Source organism: Pteropus medius, unplaced genomic scaffold, assembly GCF_902729225.1.
Source record: "Pteropus medius unplaced genomic scaffold, Ma_sr-lr_union100, whole genome shotgun sequence".
In the NCBI taxonomy this organism is placed as follows: domain Eukaryota; kingdom Metazoa; phylum Chordata; class Mammalia; order Chiroptera; family Pteropodidae; genus Pteropus; species Pteropus medius.
Window position 1 is genome coordinate 24,538,511 of NW_024344240.1, and position 22,386 is coordinate 24,560,896.

The window sequence follows — 22,386 nt, forward strand, 5'->3', positions numbered from 1 at the left end:
TCATTTTATTGATAAAGAAATGAAGGGGAGATGATGGTATAGCAAAGTGACCATGGATATATAAGTGTCAACATCAGACTGAATACGTAGGTCTTGGAGGCTAGCAGATGAAGTGAGGGCCTCATCTCAACAGTTGGAGGGGTGAGCATAGCGTCGGAGGACTGGCCACAACAGACAAGACAGAGGGGGCAGAAAGGAACTCATACTTCTAGAGTACAAGGCAGGAGGTGCCATTTTACATAATTCGCTCCTAGTTAATCCTCATAAGGACCCTGTGAAGTGAGTATTACTTTCATTTTACAATTCAAAAATCAGTGTGTTGGAAAAGTTCACTTGTCCAAGAACTGTCTGACAAAGGACGTGTTCTGTTCCCTGCACCAAGCAGAACTGACTTCCATCACTTCTGCAAGATTGAAATCCACTGCACTGAACAATGCTGCCTTTAAAAACAAAATCTCATAGTCCCATTTGAAATTCAGTTAGCTTAAAACTGCTGCTGGATATAGTCTGACACCTAGGAGGGGGGTCTGTGATGGTCTCAGCATGTGGGGTAAGAGTGGGAAAAAGAAATTAATTTATGTATGAAATCTAACATTGGGTGCCTTAGACAACTCTTTAATCTATTTCTTGACTTCTTTAGAGATGTCTCTTTGTGCAAAGAAGCTCTCATCTGCTTTGCCATGTAGAAGGAATAAGTACTCTATCACCAAGAGTCCTTTAAGAGAGTGACTGAGTCTTTGGTCTAAGTGAATTGGGCCTGTCACTTTTAAAGTGTCTCAATCCAGTAAAGGATGGCAAATTTGTTATCTTTCAAAAATAGGTAACTGTGGTGTTGACCTAAAAAGGCCCAAGAAAAGCTCGCAGTGTAGGTCTGACCACGCCGGGCTCACGTTCATTCCTCTATCGCGCCGTGTGTATCTTTTCACATTAGGTGCTGCAACTGATATTTCTTTCTATTTTATTTTATTTAATGCTGAGGTAAAATAAAAATACTTCATAAGATTAGCCATTTGCTGCCCCAAATATCTTAGAAACATTTAAAAGGGAATTAATTTCTCCCTAGCGAGAGAAGCAACTCTAAACATGTAATTGAGATCAAAGAGATTAAAAAAAAACAAACAAAACGGTTGGCCAGAAGTTAAGTATATCATTGATTTTGTTCCAATTTTAGTATATGTGTTACCAAACTGAGCAGTCATTGATTTTGGGATAATAGATCCACGTGTGTCTCTCTCCTTGACCCATTCTCCTTATAAGAATATCGAGATATTATAGAAGCAATTATTAACTCCGAGTATTTTGTTAGAACGTCATATGGGTTTTCACTGTTAGATGTTGTAGGAGACATCAAAGAAACAAAAGAAACCGTCCTTTCCTAAGCGTGGGAGGATGACAGTAGATCCCTCAGCCTGAGTATGGCACGAAACAAGGGTTCAGTAAAGTCACTGCCTTTCCACCCACCTCTTCTCCTCAGAAGAAAAAGCGCACTCCTGTGGGAAGTGGGGAGGTGGTCCTCCCATAAACCCTTTGCTTGACGGTGTGCCTGAATAAAGGTCTAAAGCTGAAAGCCCAAATCTCAGCATCAGAAGCTGTGAGGAAACCTACTTTTCCCATGCCTCCTTTTATGGCTTATAAAATGAGAATAAAACCTGTCTTCTGCGCAGTCATCTAGAGATCTTTTTATGATCCAAGAATAAAAAGGGCTATAGAAATGCAAAGCTTTATTTATTACTGATACTCAGCAGGGACTAATTCCCATACCCACTCTTTTGGGCCTTAACGACTTGGCAAGGGCTCTTCTACTCCTTCCAAGATTAAGCTCCTCATCTCTAAGAACTTAAAAACCAATCTGCTACATACTTTGAAGAATCCTTATCATTATGCCTTGAACAATCCATTACTTATCCTCAGAGGCTAAGAAAAGGCTTTAAAATCTTCTGTGACCTTCCTCTCAGCATGTTTGCTAAAAATGATAAAATGTTCAGTTGGAGGCATAGGAAGGCATATTCTGCTGGTTGGGTCCAAAAGAAACAGCATGAGCCTGGATAAATGAAGTGTTACTGGAAATCTGGGCCATTGGTGGACACCTAGAACAACTATCCTCTAGAAACTAGCTATAAATACCTTAGAAATAATTTCCCGTTGGAGGCCCTGGGAAAACAAGCCAATCGGACTTTAACAAATGAAAGCTTTACTTTGTCTGGTAAAAGAAATGGAAGCATTACTTCCAAAGGCTGGGTAAGGGCTGAATGCCTTAGTCTGCGAGGTGACACTGCCACCTTGTGGTCGGCATGCCCTATGGCACAGAGAACTCAGTAATGGGAACAGCACACATTCTCCGCGTTCACAGAATAAACAAGCTATAAAAAAGAAACAAAGTTTCCAAAACAGCCCTCCCTGTGGAGAGACTAAATCTTCAAGGAATGGACCTATACATGTAAAAAAATAATTTAAGCTTGGTATTATTTACTGTGTAATCTGAGCAAAGGATTTATCTACCCACTCAATTCATAGTACCAGATATACTGAAGGATTTCATTATTTTTTTTTAAGCTTGACTGAAAAAGAGTCTGAAACATTTTACTTCATATTACACATACTTTTTAAAAAAAAGACAGAAACATTCAGGGTAACACCACTTAACATGAAAGAACCTTGAGCTGGAGGACCTTGAAAATCAATTTTGAAATGCTTTGCTTTCACATAGTCTTTTTCATGGCTGCTTGTGTCATGCTGAAGAGATAAGCCTCATAGATTATATTTAAGAAGTTGTCGTCATTCTGGAAAACAAAATCAAAAGACCCAACGGAATGTTATTTGTTGGCAGAAATAAAAGGCTTCCTCTGTATTGGAGCTGAACTGGCATTTTGATCCTAAGATGCTCAGCTCTACCTGCTTGCTCTAGCAGCTGGTAGTTTTTAATTACTTATGTGAATGTTAGGTGGGATTGAAGACAAGGCTGGACAGAGTCCACTGCTGGTTTTTGATGGCTGGTATGTTACATTAGCACAGATGGGCAACCTAGCCACATGGCATATGGAACGAGGTTGTCTCATGAAAAGCCTGGTGAAAATACAGAAGTCCCCAACAGCAGGCTGGGGAGGGAGAAAATGATCTAGGTCTGTGGTTCTTGACATCTGGTTAGGAGAATGCAAGTGGTTCTCAAAGGTCCTCCACTATGTATACTTTGTTTTGGCATTAGATAAGATTTTACTTGTAATATGTTTCATTGGTATCTCATCAAAGCCAGTATAATTCTCCCATTATTACAGAAAGTTTTTGGCTTTGCCAAGTGGACAGTAGTTAAACTAGCAGTCTCTGGGCTCTTCTGCCTGGCTAAGGGCTGAGGGAGAATCACCGGTCTAATTAGTAGTTTTCTGATTTTAATTCTGGAGACTTCTCCCTCCCACCCAAATCTTTTAAAGCTTTAGCAATCACCCACATTTCACATTTCCCCCTCATCCCCTCTTGCCTTCCCACACACAGAGTTAACATTATTCTCATGCAATGAAGGAGAGCTACTTATCCCTACAAAGTGGCCACAAAGTCCTTATGCATGAGACTGTGTCCTACTAACAGGCAAAGACTAAAAACAGACTGCTTGAGTGACTTCTAACAGCTCATCAGGAAAACATGTCTAAAACATGGGGAAAAGTAAAATGTATGTAGAGAGTGGAGGGAACATATTTATGTAAAGGGACTGTGCTGGACTTTCGAAGTCTTGGCGTTGCACGGAGATCTTTGGAACAATGTGATTTAAATGGAATGAGCCAGAAAAAAAATATGTAACTTTAAAATTCAAATTTAAGGTATTTTTCCGTTAATTGCTTATAGACGTCCTATCTAAGTCCTCATGAACCTATCATGAATGGCTTAAAAGGAAATATTCGTATCCCGATAGTTGTGAATTAGTAACGCACAATCATTTGTTGCTCATCTTTAGCAGATTATTCTTCCGCTTTCACACTCAGATGCTGATTTCTAGGCCCTTTCCTTTCATTCTAAAATATGTTGCATTTAAAAAGTGTTTTTACTAATAGAGACCATTTTCTTTTCAAGTAGAATGAGACAACTGCAAAAGTGCTAGCCTGCTTTCTGAAGCTTAAGCAAAGCACCCCAAAAATTCTCTTAAAGACTATCAAAAAGATACCTAAATATGTTACTGAGGTGTCTAAAGTCTGTTTAAAGAAAAGCACCCCACTTTTCAAGGCCTACCGTTTATTTTCGGATGTGCTTTGCTAGGTGCACCGCTGAAGGACTGCCCAGGGCCCGATTCTGTGCAGCAGTCCAGTTACGACTGCGGCCCCGACTGTGGCCCCGACTGTGGCCCCGACTGTGGCCCCGACTGCGGCCAGTGGGAACGCTCTAGAGCCAGACTGGGGTTGAATCCCAGCTCTGCCCTCTCCTAGCTGTATGACCTCAGGCCAGTTACTTAGCCTCAGTTTCCTTATCTCTAAAATTGAAAAAATAATAGGGTTGTTGTATAAGGATGAAATGAATTAATATATGTTAAGCATTTAAAACAGTGCCTGACACAAAGATCTACATAAGTGTTAGCTGTTGCTGTTATTTCATAGAGACAAGTAAGACATGTGGCTGCCAAAGAAGTCCTGTCATTCTATCCTGTTCTAATTGACAGGTTTCAAAATTACTTGTAAAGTATGCCCTTAGTAGTCGCAGCCATTACTTGCTTCACTACCTGCTTGCTCCTTGTTCACACTCTGCTTGAATTCTCCACTAAGTGCCACCACTCGCTCACGATGGCCCTGACCTCTAATTCTCAAAGGTGTGTTCTTGGTTTGGGCGCCCCACAGCACATAGAATCCTCTCAGTGGCTCAGTGGCTAATTATACTTCCTTATACTTCCTTAATTATGCCCCCTTTTCTGACGGGTGACAGCTTGGAGGACTTAGTCCTTCAAATCCTTGAGTTGAGACATCCAAAGCCACAGTTCGCATTCTGAATCTCAGCCAGCTAAGACAGAGCCATGTGGTTTAGGGTGACTTGTTATGTCATCCTCTTATTCTTGGGGAGTACTAAGTAGGCATTAGCTAAGTGAGTCTTTATCTCGTAGTGGCAACCCCCGAGTCAGCAGGATTGGTAAAGGTAAGAAGAGGAGAGAGAATGGTTCTCCTACCTGAATGAGGAACAGCAGTGCTTCTTGAAGTTGCAACTTGGTAAGTGGGCTGCTGGTGAGTACATTGGGCTCCGGGCTCTGCAGAGGCAGGAGGAGGCTGGTGGAGGTGGCAGCTGGATCCTGGCTTCCCAAGGGCAAGAGCCCACTGTCCCGCTCCTTTGGTGAGGTACAGGTGGGTTGTGTGAACACCATGGGGGACATGAGCAGAGAAGAGGCCACTGTAGCAGGGATACGCTGCGATGAGATGACCTGCTCACAGGAAATAAACACACAGAGGGCAGAAGTAGGTAGCAACGCATTGAAACAACAGATACAGAGATAAAGCAGCTGCTCACTTGCAAGAGTAGATACAGGTGAGTTTAAATCTTAGCTGTTCACAATTTCACTAGATGGGAAAAGCTCTTAGGAGAACTGACCCCTTGTTGTTGCTAAGCAGGTCTGGCAGTCTGCGGTAGTGACTATTGTTTCCATTGCATATAAAGCGTAGCCTTTGAGTAATATTTGACTTTTCTGCTTTACTATCATCACTTGGCAACATGCATTTAGGACTACTGGCCTCTTCCTCCGGGCTAGTGGTCCACTACTCTGACCTAAAGGTCCCACAACCTATGCGAGTTGTTGGATGTACACACGTTTCCACTCCCGATTTCTCCATGGAGGAACCGCTTTGAGAGCAGCCCTCCTCACTCACTTCTCATCAGGAGAGAGGCGTGATTCTCGGGTCCACCCCACCACCCGCCCCACCCTGGGGCCTTTCCTAATGGGATTTGCCTGCTTTCGGAGAGCATACACTTTCTGTCTTCCCATGCTAAAGTTGCAGGGGCAGGCCCCCAGGGGCTGGTCATGCCCAGCACTGCCAGTCACTTGCCTGTCTGGGTAAGTCAGTCTACCTCACTTGGCTAACAGACCTAAAACCAAGTTTTCCAGTGGCTTTTCCAGTTATGCAAGTGACATTTTGATCTCTACCTGATTGGTTCCTTCAGCTCTCTCTCTCTCTCATTTGTTTCTAACTCAGGTGCAAAAAAAAAAGATGTCACTTATCAGCCTCCTAATGCCTCAGAAGAACTCAAAGATGGGGCATAAAGGCCATTGATCTAGAAACTGCTATGATTTTATAACCATTCCCTTGGTATCTTTTTGGGCAGAAACTAGACTAGAAGAAGGTAGGTTGTTTGTTTTCCTGTTCCTATCTGCTATTCCAAGGAGAGGGGCTGAGACGGATGCTCCTGGAGGACAGCCAGCACCATTAAGAAGAGCATAGTGTGGGCTGACAATGTGTACTTTCCTGCTTGGCTCCACACCTGTGAGCACTGGAAATAAAAGAGAACTGTGCATGTAGACGTTTATGTTAAACTATCGATCCCAATTTTCCTAGTGTCCAATATAAATCATTAAAGAGAAAAAAATCAGCTATAAAAAAGAGGACAATATTACATTGAAACGAGGATGAGGGTGAGTGACAAACATTGTTTCTATAGCGGTAGGTATTGAGATTTGCGATATTAATAAATAATAAATAAGAGTACTCTAACTCAGTGCCTGACAGTCACAAAGACTTATGCTACAAGCTTATAATATTTGTTTTCAAAAAAAAAGGAAAGATTTTTGAGGAACCATTATAAGCTACTTGCCAAAACATGACAAAACCACCAATGATGATATATGTAATACATAGGGAGAACTTCCTAATTCTTAAACACACTGTATTGTCAATGAATTTGTACCAATTCAAATGGAAGGGAGTACTTCAGATGTTACCCACTGGCAGTGGAATAGCTTGTGGTTTTCTAGCCGTTCTAAGTTACTGATGAACACAGAGAACCTTATTCCTTAAAGGATAGACTACATCTAAAAATTACAGTATTTTCCCTCTTTGGAGATTTGTGTGGGTGTGGGTGGGGTAGATGGCATGCCTATCCCTCTCGCGATCTTCACTGAGCTATACTGGTGACATAAACAAAAGCAGGCTGCACCTTTAAGGAGTTAATGGTATGTTTGACTTCAAGCACCTCCAGGACTGCGGTCTTTGCAGAGGCAGCGCACCTGTGCTCCTCATCACTCCGTACCCACACATAGCACAATGGCTGGCAGGGAGTAAGTACTCAAAAATATTTACTGAATAAATGAATAACCAACAATTAATTGTGGACTGAAATAACAAGAGGTCAGATGTTCGCTATTCCAGAATGATTTCAAAGCAGACCACAAGTTTGCACAAAGATTAGGGTTTTTCCCCATGTCTATGTTTTCTCATGCAGGTCCATGTCCATGTTTATGTCTTCAGACCTTAAAACACTGCAAAGATTTAACTCTGCAAATGAAGCATCTCTGAAAGGAGGGAAGCTCCCAGATTGCTAACCAGAAAAAAGATTCTCTTTCCAGGCAGAAAGTTAAGGTGATAAATAGATGTACAGATGTGGCTTTGGCACCTGTTCTAAACAGAAATGTCCCTAGAGCACAGAAGCTGATTCCAAATTTCACTCCATTATAGCAATAACTCTCCCCTCCACCCCCTCAACTCTCATAGATATTTACCCGGAGAAGAGGAGCCTGCTTTTCTGTGCTGGATGTCTTGTCGCTCCAAGATTCCAAGGGTTTTCCTGTTCTAGAGCTCTGAGTTACCACAGGAAACTTAGCTGCCAAGGCTGGTCGGTTAGATGCATGCAGCTGCTGCTCCTGCTGCACGATCTGAAGCTTCTTTAGTAGCTCTTGAGGGGAGATCACTCCAGAACCACTTGTCTGATTGCCAGAGATAGGGAGCATTTGTCTTGGACGCGTAGACTGTTCTTTTCCATGAGCCTGATGTCCTAGTGCCTGAGGTGGAAGGGAGCCATTGACATGTACCAGTTGTGGCTGAGACACTCCCTTTACTGGAGCTGCAGGGGTGGCAGCAGTAAGAGTTGTGCTGAAGCTTAGGGCAGCTGAGCTGGCAGGTGCTGGTGTACTAGGGTAGTGCTTCTTCACTGCCCCTGGGGCACTGTGAAGCTTCTCTAACAGGTTCTGAGTTCTGGAAGCATTGTGTACACGACGAGAGGCCCCAATGGTCTGGGGAGACCCTGGCTGGGCAGGTCCAGTAAAAACTTCCCTAGCAGAATGGGTACTGCCATTTTTGCAGGGCTGGTTTTCAGGAAGCTCTGACAATGGGTGGAGGTCTGCACTCCTGATCAGGAGTTTCTGAATGGCTGGACAGAGCTGCTTCTCGATGGGGGGCGAGTGTCTTTTGGGTTCCTCATAGGACAGGGAACGCACAACCCCCTGCCTAATTGGAAGCTTCTCTTGCTGCTGGTGGTGCTGGTGGAAGGTCTGTGGAGGCCCCACAGTTTCCTGACATGTAGCTTTGTCCTGCTTCCCAAAGAGTGCCATCAAGGACAAGTGTTGGGGTTCGGGGTCTAAGGTCTGGAAAAAATAAAAATGTCTCAAAATGGGTCTACATACAGTTTGGTTATATGGGGGCTATGAAACATAACTTACCTAATAGAAGATAGAATCAATTAGAGAGGATGAAAAAACTTAACTATAATAAACCACAAATTTGAGACTTTTTAAATGAAAACAATTTTCACAGCATTCTCCCCTACCACTCTCAAGATAGCTGTTATATCTTAGTATTTGTTGAATGTTGAAATAGGCATATGATCCTTAATGGGCCTGGGTTTCACAGATTGGGGACCACTATAATACAGAATCGCCTACATTAAAAGGTATATATTCTCTTCAACAGGAAATCTAACTCTGCAAAGTATAAGAAGATACTAAGAATATACAGAAATATGAGGATTTCAGAATTTCTGGTAGCTTTTCACAGAATTATAGAAATTTAGGGAAGGAAAGAAACATAAGTCATTTAATATAACTTGATCTTTCTTTTTAAACTATATACTAGAAGCTTTTTAAAAAAAATCATTAAAATACATAAAATCTACCTTAGCCCGGCCAATTGCAAAGCTGCTTCCTTCCTGCTCTATATTATCTCTACCTTTCTGTTGCTTTTTCTATTGCTGGGCTAAGAAAACAGGAGGTTCATTCTCAAGTTAATATATTCTGGTTTCTCTATTAAAATAAAAAATTTTCATAGAAAACAATAAAAGAAAGCAAAAAGATAATTAGAAAAGACTTATTTTAAAAAAAAATTCATTAGCCAGTCCTTATGTCTTTTGGTTCCATGCTCATTTTCAAAATTGATTTAAATCAATTCTTTTAAAAAAATTTTTTAATGAGAAATAACCATAAGAAATTGAAATAGCCGCATTATATTTACAATCAATAATGAGACTTGCAGATAAAGCAATTTCATTAATGCTTTACCATTTTGAAATATATATATATGCTCACACAAAACTGCTATTATGTTTATATTTTAGATGCAAATACAATGCCAAATCATCAGGTCTAAAGGAGAATTTCATAACACTCCTTAGGACAGGAATCCCATCCTGAATCCAATGCAGTTTGGTATAACTGCATTAGATTCAGGAGGGCATTCATTGTACTAGAACAAAGGAGGTGCTTGGAAAAGTTAAGCTGAGTTTTGTTGCCTTGGCTGTCATTCTCTCAGTGGCCTTGGGAAACCAACCACCAACCACAGCAGAATACAGACCTGATGGGTAACATTCCTGTCAGCTTTAACAATGTTATTAGTTTGTTGTTTTTTAAAAAATACATTATCCTCTAAGGAGTTCAAGTCCACAAGAGATTAGCACAGAGTATGGTAAATGCTAAAAGTAAAATATTAACCCCTTTGAGGAAGAGTAAATTATTAATAATGAAAAAATCTCTAATTTGAAATTGTTCTTTTTTGGATTTACCTTAAAGCATCCTCGAATAGCACTAGGCCCTTCCTAAATAAATTCTGGGTAAAAGTTCTTTAAGAATTCTATAAATGTCTAACTACTGTGCTATATACCTGAAACTAATATAATATTGAATGTCAACTGTAATTGAATAAAGAAGACACCACATATGAAAAGCAGAGAACCGTGTACCTGGTTGGGCCAAGGTATATGCTGTTGCTGGTTTTCACTGGGCTTCACTGGAATTGGTTTGATGAGATTGGGGTTGTTGTAGATGGCAGATGAACTGGTTATCTGTTTTGGCTCAGAACAAGTTTTACACTAAAATGAAAAAAAAAAAACACCTCATTTTTAGTGTAAAAGAAAGAGCATACCTTCTTGTTGTTTATCTAGCTGGTAGCTTTTTTTTGATAGTGTCCTATACAAAGGAAAATCCCTAATCTCTTCTGACTAGCTATATTTGAGTATAAATCAAACTCAAATTTAGTTTTTCTTTGTTGCACAATTCAGTGCCCTAAAATATTACCAATAGCATTAGCTTGCAAGACCTAGAGGCTCTTAGATACTTGGATACTTGAAAGGCTATCAATATGCTTAAAAAGTAATAGTTTAAAAATATAGAATCTAATGCTTTTCGATGATAAACAATGATAAAAACTATTCCTTAAATACCATATCTGAATTACAGTAGGGTTTTATTCACCCATTAGCAGTTGATTTAAAATTGGAGAGCTGTATCATTAAAGTAACAAACTCTTTTTGGTCTACAAACCAAAGAGTAAAGCTGACTCAACCAATGATTTAAAAATTACTAACATCATCTTTATTTAATAAATGACTTTTTGTATAAACAGAATAATTCAAATCTGAGTGCTCTGAGCCACTCACTACAAATTAGAATTTCACGGAGAAAGAAACAAGAGACATGCCTCACCATTTCAAGTACTGAATCATTATCACATATTAATCTAACCAGCTATGCAATTGCTAACAGAGTAGAATTAATGACAAAAAGAGCACAGCAGACATTCTTGAAACATGACGGAGTGAGAGATGTCCTCAGATTTCTCCTCTTGAAACAACAATAAGCTGAGCATCTAAAACTCAACAAAAATACCCAAACTGCACACAGCACGTCTGAGTGTGGGATCTGTGCATAAGAGCTACCACAAGTCAGAACCCCGGGTGTTGGGAGGTGGACTGAGAGAGAAATAATGAAGCCGTTGATTCACAGCCGGCCAGAGTTACCTGTGGCGGGGGTGGGAGGAGCTGTGAGTTCCCTGAACAGCCCTGCATAGGAGTGCTGTGAGCTCCACGCGGCCGACAGCAGTGCCCAATCATCAGGCAGAAGGCAGAGAAACAGGGACGACAGAAAAGCGGGATGGCAGAGAAACAACAGCTGATTTTTACTGGCTACAGTTGCAGAAACAAGGCTGAGCTGTAGCCTTCAAACCACAACCCAGAGGGCCCCTCCCCCCGTACCCTCCGAGACTGAACACCACAGAGCTCCAGGGGAATCTGAGCAAACGCTACCGAAACTGTTGCTAACACTGACAGGGACTGAAACTGAGGGTAGCAAGTATGATTAAATATCTATTAGAAAATGCAAAGGCATTTTTAAGGCTTTATATAAAGCCGGAATCCAAGAGGCTTAGACTCCACCTAATGGAAACCAAAAGAAAAGTGCCTTCTTTGCAGCAGGCTAAATAGAGACCTTTATATAATAAATTTTTCTGGAAAAAAAGCAGAATACATTTCTATTAATACCCAGGCAGAGAAATAGTCCATTAAACACCATGAACAACCAAGGTACAAGGCATCTCAGAAAGAAAGAGAAAAATCTCCAGAAAATAAGCTTATAGACATAGAAATATGTTATTTAAATGACAGAGAATTTAGGATGATACTTCTGAAAAAACTCAATGAGATCTGAAACAAATCATGTAAACAATTTCAGGAATTGAAAAAACAACTAGATGAGCAGAATGAATTCTTTAGCAGGGAGATTGAAACCCTCAGAAAGAACTGAATAGACCTTCTGGAGATAAAGAACATACTGCAAGAGCTGAAAGATGAGATAACAAGCTGGGGAAATAGAGTCGACCAAATGGAGGAGAGGATCAATGATATTGAAGACAGAATCTAGAAATAAATCAGACGGAAGGAGAGAGAAACCAAAGAATGAAAAATCATGAAAGAGAAATTCAAGAACTAGCTGATATCGTCAGGAGAGGAAACATAAGAATAATGGAAATTCTTGAAGGGGAAGAAAAGGAGCAGGGATTAGAAAGCATTTTCAGACAAATAGTTGACGAGAATTTCCCAAATCTAAAGAATGAGCTGGAGCTTGGAATTCAAGAAGTCAATGAAACACCCAATTATCTCAACGCAAGAAGGCCTTCACCAAGACACACTGTATTAACATTATCAAAAATCAATGACAAAGACAGAATTCTCAGGGCAGCCAGGGAAAAGACGATGGTAACCTATAAAGGAAAAACCCATTAGATTATTGTCGGACTTCTCAGCACAAACCTTACAAGCCAGAAAGAAGTAGAATCAAATATTCAAACTATTAAATGAAAGGAACTACCAGCCAAGAATAATGTATCCAGTAAAGCTCTCCTTTAGATATGAAGGAGAAATAAAGACCTTCCAGACATAGAAAAATTGGGGGAATTCTCCACTACAAGGCCTGCACTACAGGAAATACTGAAAGGTATCAGCTCACCTAAAACAAAATGACAAAAAAAACCCCACATAATTAGGAGTAAGGTGACTATCAGGCGAATAGAAGCAGAAGAGAGCAACCCTTACTAAGAACAGGGCATTATAAACTTAAACAATAATAAGAGAATTGTTATAACAAGATAGCAATGAACGTTCAGCATACATAGGGAGAAACTGAGACAACAATAACTGAAAAGATGAGGATTCAAAGATCCAAATTCTCAAAAGGGAATGGAGATAAGGCATGCACAGAAGAAAAGTGACGACTGTATATATATATATATATATATAACTATCCTTTACATATTCGTAATGGTAACCACATGCCAAAGATTCAGAACTAAAGTATATAACATAAAACACAAAGGACCAGAGGGAAAACCCACAAAAGCCAACCAAAATAAACGACACAGAAACACAAGGACAAGGAAGCAATGGAGACACCAAGCTACAAGAAACCAAAAGATAAAATGGCTATAAGAAGACCTTATATTTCAATAATCACCCTAAATGTAAATGGACTGAACTCACCAATAAAAAGCCACAGAGTTGCAGAATAGAGCAAAAATCAAAACCCAACCATATGCTGCCTCCAGGAGATACATCTCAGTTCCAAAGACAAATATAGATTCAAAGTGATATTTCAAGCAAATGGCATTCAGAGAAAAGTGGGAGTAACAGTATTAATATCAAATGAAATAGACTTCAAAATAAAAAATGTAAAGAAAGATACTGAGGGACACTTCATAATGATAAAGAGAATCACACACCAAGAAGACAGAACACTTATTAATATATATGCTCCCAATCAGAGAGCCCCGAAATATATAAAGCAATTACTAACAGAACTAACGGGAGAAACAGACCAAAACAGTATCATAGTAGGGGACCTAAATACCCCACTGTCAGATATGGATAGATCATCCAAACAGAAAATCAATAAGGAAATAACATCTTTAAATAATACATTAGATCAACTGGACATAATTGTTGTTTACAGAGCCTTTCATTCCAAAACATCTGTTTATACATTCTTCTCTAGTGCACAGGGAACATTCTCAAGGATTGACCACATACTGGGACGCAGAGGTAGCCTCAACAAATATAAAAAGGTTGAAATCATACCAACCATATTCTCTGATCATAATGCTTTGAAACTAGAGATCAACTATAAAAAGAAAGCAGGAAGAACCACAAATACATGCAGATTAAACAACATGCTACTGAAGAATAACTGGGTCAGAGAAGAAATAAAAAGAGAGATCAAGAGATATATAGAAATGAATGAAAATGATAGTACAACATATCAAAACTTTTGGGACACAGCAAAAGTGGTCATAAGAGGAAAGTTCATATCATTACAAGCCTATCTTCCAAAACAAGAATGATCCCAAATAAACAACCTAACACTTCATCTTAAAAAACTAGAAAAGAAAGAACAAATGAGCCCTAAAGTCAGCAAAAGGAAAGAAAACTAGAGCAGAAATTAATTAAGTTGAAAACAAAAACAATAGAAAAAATTAATGCAACAAAGATTTCTTTGAGAAGGTTAATAAAATTGAGTCTCCCTGGTTAGACTCACTAAAGAAAAAAGGAAAAAACCACAAATAAACAAAATCAGGGATGAAAGAAGAAAAATTATGACAGATACTGCAGAAATAAAAAGGATTGTACAAGAATACTATGAAAAAAAAAGTATATAACACTAAATTTAATAACCTAGAAGAAATGGACCAGTACTTAGAAAAATACAACCTTCCTAGACTGAATCAAGAACTGGAAAATCTAAATAGACTGATCAGCAGTATGGAAATTTAAACAATCATCAAAAATCTACCAAAAAGCAAAAATTCCAGGACCAGATGGCTTCACCAGTGAATTCTACCAAGTATGCAAAGAAGATTTAACTCTTCCAAAAAAATCGAAAAGGAGGCAATACTTCCCAACTCATTTTATGAGGCCAGTACTACTCTAATACCAAAACCTGGTAAAGATAACACACAAAAAGAAAACTACAGACCAACATCTCTCATGAACACAGATGCAAAAATCCTAAATAAGATACTAGCGAAGCGAATACAGCAACATATTAAAAAGATTATACACCAGATCAAGAGGTGTATAATCCCAGAGACACAGGGATAGTTCAACATACACAAATCGATTAATGTGATACATCACAGAAACAAATTAAAAAATAAGAATCATATGATCATATCAATAGATGCAGAAAAAGCCTTCGACAAGATACAGCACCCATTTATGATCCAAACGCAACCAATTGGTATAGAAGGAAAATACCTTACTATAATAAAGGCCACATATGACAAGCCCTCAGTCAATATTATACTTAATGGTGAAAAACTCAAAACCTTCCCTCTAAAATCAGGAACAAGGCAAGGCTGTCCATTATCACCACTGTTATTCAATATAACAGTGGAGGTCCTAGTGAGTGCAATCAGATAAGAGAAAGATATAAAAGGCATCCAAATAGGAAACGAAGAAGTCACATTGTCACTATCTGCAGATGATATGATTCTCTATATAGAAAACCCTAAAGACTCCACAAGAACACTACTAGAAACAATAAGCAAATACAGTAAAGTTTCTGGATACAAAATCAATGTTCAAAAATCCACAGCATTCCTATACTCTAATAACAAAGTGTCAGAAAAAGAATTGGAAAAAATAATTCCTTTTGCAATTGCAACAAAAAGAATAAAATACCTAGGAATAAATCTAATGAAACATGTGACGTATCTATATAATGAAAACTATAAGACCCTATTAAAAGAAATCGAAGAAGATACAAAGAAATGGAAAGATATTCTGTGTTCTTGGATTGGAAGAATCAACATAGTTAAAATGACCTTCTTACCTAAAGCATTATACAGATTTAATGCAATCCCCATCAAAAGCCCATCAGCATTTTTTAAAGAAATGTAACAAAAAATCATCAGATTCGTATGGAAGCGCAAAAAACCCCAAATTGCCAAAGCCATCCTGAGAACAAAAAACGAGGCTGGAGGCCTCACTCTGCCCGACTTCAAATTATACTACAAAGTGACAATAATCAAAACAGCATGGCATTGGCAGAAAAACAGACACACAGACCAATGAAGCAGAATTGAGAGTCCAGAAGTAAACCTATATTTATATGGGCAAATAATTTTTGACAAAAAAGCCAAAAACATACAGTGGAGAAAGGAAAGCCACTTCAATAAATGGTGCTGGGAAAACTGGAAAGCCACCTGCAAAAGAATGAAACTAGACTGTTGTCCATCACCACACACCAAAATTAACTCAAAATGGATTAAGGACATGAATACAAGACCCGAAACAATAATAAAATGCATAGAAGAAAACATGGGAACTAAATTCAAGGACCTTAGACTTAAAGAGGATTTATGAATTTGACCTCAAAGGCAAGGGAAGTAAAAGCAAAATTAAATGAATGGGACTACATCAAACTAAAAAGCTTCTGTTCAGCAAAAGAAACTGTCAACAAAGTCAAGAGACAACCATCTGAATGGGAAAATATACTTGCAAGCAATGCCTCTGATAAGGGCCTAATATCCAAAATATACAAAGAACTCATATGACTTAATAACAACAAAAACCAAATGATCCAATCAAAAAATGGGCAGAGGACCTGAACAGACAGTTCTCCCTAGAGGACATACAAATGGCCAACAAATATATGAAAAGATGCTCAACATTACTAGCTATTAGGGAAATGCAAATCAAAACCACTATGAGATACCATCTCACACCTGTTAGAAGGACTATAATCAACAGGACAAGTAATAATAAATGTTGGAAAGGATATGGAGAAACAGGAACCCTCATACACTGCTGGTTGGACTGCAAATTGGTACAGCCACTATGGAAAACAGTATGGAAGTTCCTCAAAAAACTAAGACTTGATCTACTATATGATCCAGCAATCCTTCTACTGGGTATTTACCCCAAAGATTTGAAAACGCATATCCAAAAAGATATTTGCACACCGATGTTCATAGCAGCATTATTCACAATGGCCAGGACATGGAAGCAACCAAAGTGTCCTACGATAGATGATTGGCTAAAGAAGCTGTGTTACATATATACAATGGAATATTACTCAGCCATAAGAAGAGATGAAATACTGCCATTTGCAACAACATGGATAGAACTTGAGATAATCATACCAAGCGAAATAAGCCAGACAGAAAAGGTTGAAAATCACATGATATCACTTATATGTGGGATATACACTTAAAAGCAACAAATGAACAGAACAAACAGAGACTCATGGACATGAGTGGTTACCAGAGGGAGAAGGGAGGGGGGAAGGGGAAAAATAAAAAAGTAAATAAAATGAATGCAAAAAAGAAAAAAAGAGCACAACAATGATATCGGTGTCTAACTTAAAACACCAAATAAAACTGAATGTAAAAATGCTACCTCCTGTACTACAGACTCTCTATAGTCAAGGCCTCGGGCCAGAAAATATTTCACACTGTCCCTGACTTGGAATGAGCTATAAACACGATCTTGTCCCTCAGGACCCCAAGGTTCCCAATGCATTTTACAGTTATTGGGTTGTATTTTCTAATTTGAGGATGTAGAGGTATGAGGTCAATTACCTCTGTGTTCACTTAGGTTTATAAAGTTAACTGTACAAAGGACTAATTATTTTCTTCCAAGAATTCTGTCGATAACTTGGATTTGGCACTAGTGTTAAATGGGTTGTGAAATCAATTTATGAGCATAAAATGTATTTTCTAATTCTTAGGTAAGTGATGGTGGTTAGTGGTATGGCTGCATGGACCAACTAGTCTGGCTTTCCAAGATATAGCTGACCAACACAAGATAAGAATACAGCCTAAGATATAGCCACTTACAAATTTTTAGCGTAAAAAGTCTTTAACTCCTGCTTTCTATTTAAAAGAAAATGGATGTTAAGTTTACTTTCACTGAATGACCCTTTCTGTAATTTCAAGCAAAGAATAAACAGATTTTCCCCACCCTCGCTATGCACATATCCACATGAGCCAAGAGGCTGCTGCTATGCATAACCCCAGATAGACTTTTCTAAGTAAAACTGCTAGAAGCTGTTTTCTATGTCACTATAATTGTCTATCTATGTGTGAAGCCTTGCTTTTACATAAAAATTGCTCTCTATCAAATTGCTTATCCACTTCAATAGTTTGTAGCTCATTTTCCAGTTCTTTAATTTTCTATTCTTCTCCCAACCCAAATAACTTTAAAATATTTGGGGGGAAAAAACCACAGTTTTGGGAAAAGTATATAATGGATTCTTCATAGAGAACCTGAGGCACTTCTCTAAAGCCTCAAAAACTATGTCACATAATCCTATTTTATCATACACAAACATACAAACATATGTACCTATGCCAAGAGAAAAGTCTCAAAGGAAATATACTAAAAGTATTAAAAGTAGACATCTTTGGGTTTTAGTATTATAGGTGGTCTTTATTTTCTTTTTTATATCAAAAGATACTTAATAATTTCTTTAATTTCATAAACAAATCACAGTTATATCTAGAAGCAACTATTCTTACTTAAAACCACAAAACACAAAATAGTCCACTTCTGAATAGCAGCAACCTATAGATCATTTCTGGCCTGGTTCTATTTCTTACTGAGTTTTGGTTATTTTATTGTTTATTTGCATTTTGACTAGAAGGAAGGAGGTAGAGGAGATGAGGCTCAAATTAACATCATTGCTACCTTATAGCAAATTCATAGAAAGCTTATTTTTAGGGGAGGAAGCACAAAATATGACCCAAATAAGGTTTTCAAATTATTTTATTAATTTCACATAAAAAGTTGTATCTAGTATCACTAAGCTTCACTTTATCAATATCATATACCTTTAACACAAAATGTTTCCTCTTCTTACTTTTTGGGATTTTCATGAATTTGAGAATTTTAGAGTTGGAAAGGATCTCAGATGTCATTTAGTTTAACACTCATCTAGAGTAGTGAAGTTCTTTTATACCACCTCAATATGTAATCATTCAGCCTCTTGACAACTTCCAATAATGGAAAATGTACTTCCTCACAAGAATTGAGGAAAATGTTTTCTTTCTCTTTTACCCTATTTCCATTTCTTTCCTTTCCTCTATCTCAGAACTATTTTGCTCATGATCTCCATATTTCCTGAAATGTCTGTTGGTGTGTGAGAGAGGAGATAATACAAACATAAGGCAAATATAAAGATGCAATGAACATTAATGGGGGAGCATATACATCTGGATACGTAGATCGGAATAACAAGATGAACAAAGGACATTTGAAACGAGCCTTATAAAATTGATCATAGTTGACAGGTAAAGAAGGAGGAAGCAAGACTGTTATTCTGTTTGGTAGGAGTTTCAAATATTTGTAGGGGGCAGTGGGAGTAGAAGGTATCGGGGTTAGAAGAATAATTGAGGCCATGTTATGAAAGGCTTAAAGAATCCACAGGTTCATATACTAGGCAATGAGAAACCAAGAAAGATTTAGAACAGAGAAATAACATGATCATGCAGGTGCTTCTAGAAGGTTACATTTTATCATATGGCTATTCATGGCAGAAGGAATAATTTCTTGTTATTTATCTCATAGTTGGAGCAATTAATGTTATATCCATAATATATATTTGACTTTATAGACAAGTACAGTCTGTACACTGATTAGATATCCGTACTTCATGTCAACACTGTAATAATCATATGGAGACTCTATGGACACATAGTGATGTTGTTTCAACCTCAACAGGTTTATATTGTAGTGGGAGAAGTTGTCTTAAATGTAATAAATAAGAACAAAATAAGTTCTAAATAATAACAGACTGGTAAGTTCAGTAGAAAAAACAATGAATTTGAATAAGGTGATCTGGGAAAACTCCATGTACAGAGTGGCGTTTTAACTGGGCCCTGAAGAATGTGTTAACTCTGAAGGGCAAATAAAATGAGGGGAAACCATTCCAAGTTTTAGATATAATATAAAGTGAAGTCTCTGAAGCTATAATGAGCATGTGTGTGTGTGTTCTCTGTTATTTTATGAGTTAGTCAGGTGTGGGTACCTGCCCTTCACCCCTCCTCCCTTCCATTTTCTATAAACTAGAAAGTTAGAGCTCAAGATTTATATTCAGGATCAACTCTTCTGGCAAGAATATTTCAAGATCGTGCTATATATTTCACATTGTTTCACATTAGGAGGGATATGTCTGGTTTTTCAATTTTTAATGATGCTGCTCAGTGGGTTCAGGTGGTGGCAGCCTAATCCTTCCATGGTCAAGTTTCCATCAACAATTCTCATAAGGGTCAACATTAATATTACTGACGATCATTGCCTGAATCAATTATTTTACTGGGGTGTTTTAAGTTCTATTATTCCATCTATATTTAGAAGGGGAATTCTTGGAATTCTTAGATAGAGAAGAACTTTCCCTCATCGACCAGGACTACTTGTTTACTCTGAAATATGGTCCATACTGGACAGGTAGAATAAATGCTTAATTCTTTTCCATTAACTAACAATTTTCAGAGGAAGGAGCTGGTGTCTTAATACTTCCAAGGATGGCCAATAATTATTTTTTGTTTTGTTTATATTTTTGGTTGCTTTCTCTCTCTCATCACCATCAACTCATAGATTTTATATATTCAATGGGTTTCAACCCATTGCAGTCATTCTCGTTGATGTTAGAATTCGATACTTTGGTTAGTGTCCCTTCGAGGTGACTACTGTGCCCCTTTCACATGGCCCTATTTGTTTGACTTTCCTCTTTCAGACCTGGAATCAGAAGTTTCTTTAAAGAGCCCTGATGTCTTTTAGAAGGGAACAGTATTTAGAAACAATCTGGAGGCTAGAGGTATTTATTGCTAGCGGGTTGTCACTTATTTCTAGGTCTTTTTCAGGGAGTTAGGAACTGTATATTTAAGAAACAAAATGTCAACTAATTCTGACATTTCCACTTAAAATTCAACATTATACAGTTTTAACTTATTTTTTTTCTCTACACTGAAGGTTTTGTTCTAACCACAAAGTTGACACTTGAACAACACGTTTGAATTGCATGGTTCCACCTATACATGTATTTTTTTTTCAATAAATACAGTAATATATTTTCTCTTTCTTATAATTTTCTTAATAACGTCTTCTTTACTCTAGCTTTTTATTTTAAGAATACAGTATATAATACATATAACATACAAAATATGTGTTAATCGACTGTCTATGTTATCAGTAAGGCTTCTGGTCAACAGTAGGCATTAGTAAAGTTTTTAGAGAGTTGAAAGTTATATGTAGATTTTTAACCATGTGTGGAGGGGTGTCAATGCCCCTTTGCATTGTGCAAAGGTCAACTGTACTCTTTTGTTGTATCCCATGACAGCTGAAAAGTTACAATGCCAATATTACTACTAACAGTAAATCCACTGGACAAAGTTTATAATTTCTTTGCAATTCTTTAGTCCTTAAAATATAATCCACTAGGGTGTTCAGTTCAAATAAGGAGTTCTGAAGTCACTCTAATTTCTTTTCTAATTATGTCATAATATGATATTAGGTTATGTACACTTATCTAATTTTCAAATTCTAGGGTTTTCTTTTCTTTTTTCTTAATTTTATTTTTTGCTCATGTTTCTAGAGTGTTAATCTTTTATTTCTCGATTTTTATAAAAGTGCTTTATACAATAGGGAAATTAACCCTCTGTTATTTAGGTGTAAATATTTCTTCTCAGTTTTTAATATCTTTTTCACTTTGCTTGTGTGTTTTTTAAACCATGCAACACCTTATTTTTTATTTTTATGTAGTTATATTAATTGATTTTGGGTTTTGCGCCATAATTAGAAAGATTTCCCCTATCCCAGATTTAAAAAAAAAAAAAAAATACAAGTTTTCTTCTGGTACTTGAAGAATTTTATTTTTACATTTAAATTTCTTATACGTTTGGAACTTATCCTGGCATATGGTGTGAGGTACAGATCCAATTTTGTATTTTTCCAAATGCTTACCAGATATCCCAACATGATTTATTTAAAAATCTGTTCAATTAACTGATTTGAGATTTTCATCTTTATTATATCCTAAATTTCACATACACTGGTGTCTCATTTTGGACTTTCTCTTCCGTCCCATTGGTCTATCTGGCCATTTACATATCAGCACCATCAATACCATACTGTTTTAAGTGTTCGGGCTTTAATGTCTCAGTATCAGGTAGGTAGAGCTTGCTCCCCCTTTCTCTTCCACCCAGTATTGCTCTGCTTTGCCAGGGTTTTCTCTAGCTATTCTTCCTTGTATATTATAATCACCTTGTCTGACTCCAGAAAAGAAACCAGATTGTATTTGTTTAGGAATCATCTTAAATTTATAGATTAATCTATGAGGAAGTAAGAACTTGAAGCTTTATTTTCTTATCCAAGATCAGGACATATATTTCCATTTGTTCAAGTCTATTTTTATACCTTTCAATAATGTTTAACCCCCATTTGCCCTGAGAATACTCGCCAGCAGCACTTGTAGCTGCAGTGTTTACCCTGAGATAATTAACAGATTACAGTCCTAATCTTACCCCCAAAGTTTGCCATGGAATATCTCGCTTTTATTATTATTTTCGCATCGCTCTAGTACATCGATAGTCTTTGGAAACAAAAGCATCATTCTGTTTATAGCATTCTGTTTTTAGTTCGAGTTACTGACAATGTCAAATCCTAGAAAACGTAGCATTCCTA

At 37.7% G+C, this 22,386-nt stretch overlaps 1 protein-coding gene across 2 annotated transcripts in view; it reads right to left on the bottom strand.

Moving 5' to 3' along the window:
- Window positions 1-1,127: 1,127 nt before the first annotated feature.
- DCP1B (decapping mRNA 1B) overlaps window positions 1,128-22,386 on the bottom strand; it is a 57,375-nt gene continuing 36,116 nt past the window's right edge. Inside the window, exons 5-8 of one of the 2 annotated variants that reach the window (XM_039869215.1) lie at window positions 10,120-10,248; window positions 7,673-8,533; window positions 5,138-5,386; window positions 1,128-2,780 (exon numbers count right to left, since the gene is read on the bottom strand). In XM_039869215.1, coding sequence (XP_039725149.1) covers window positions 2,700-2,780; window positions 5,138-5,386; window positions 7,673-8,533; window positions 10,120-10,248 — 1,320 coding nt within the window. In that variant the 3' untranslated portion in view covers window positions 1,128-2,699. The remainder of the gene's footprint in view (window positions 2,781-5,137; window positions 5,387-7,672; window positions 8,534-10,119; window positions 10,249-22,386) is intronic. The other variant, XM_039869214.1, reaches the window with a different exon arrangement.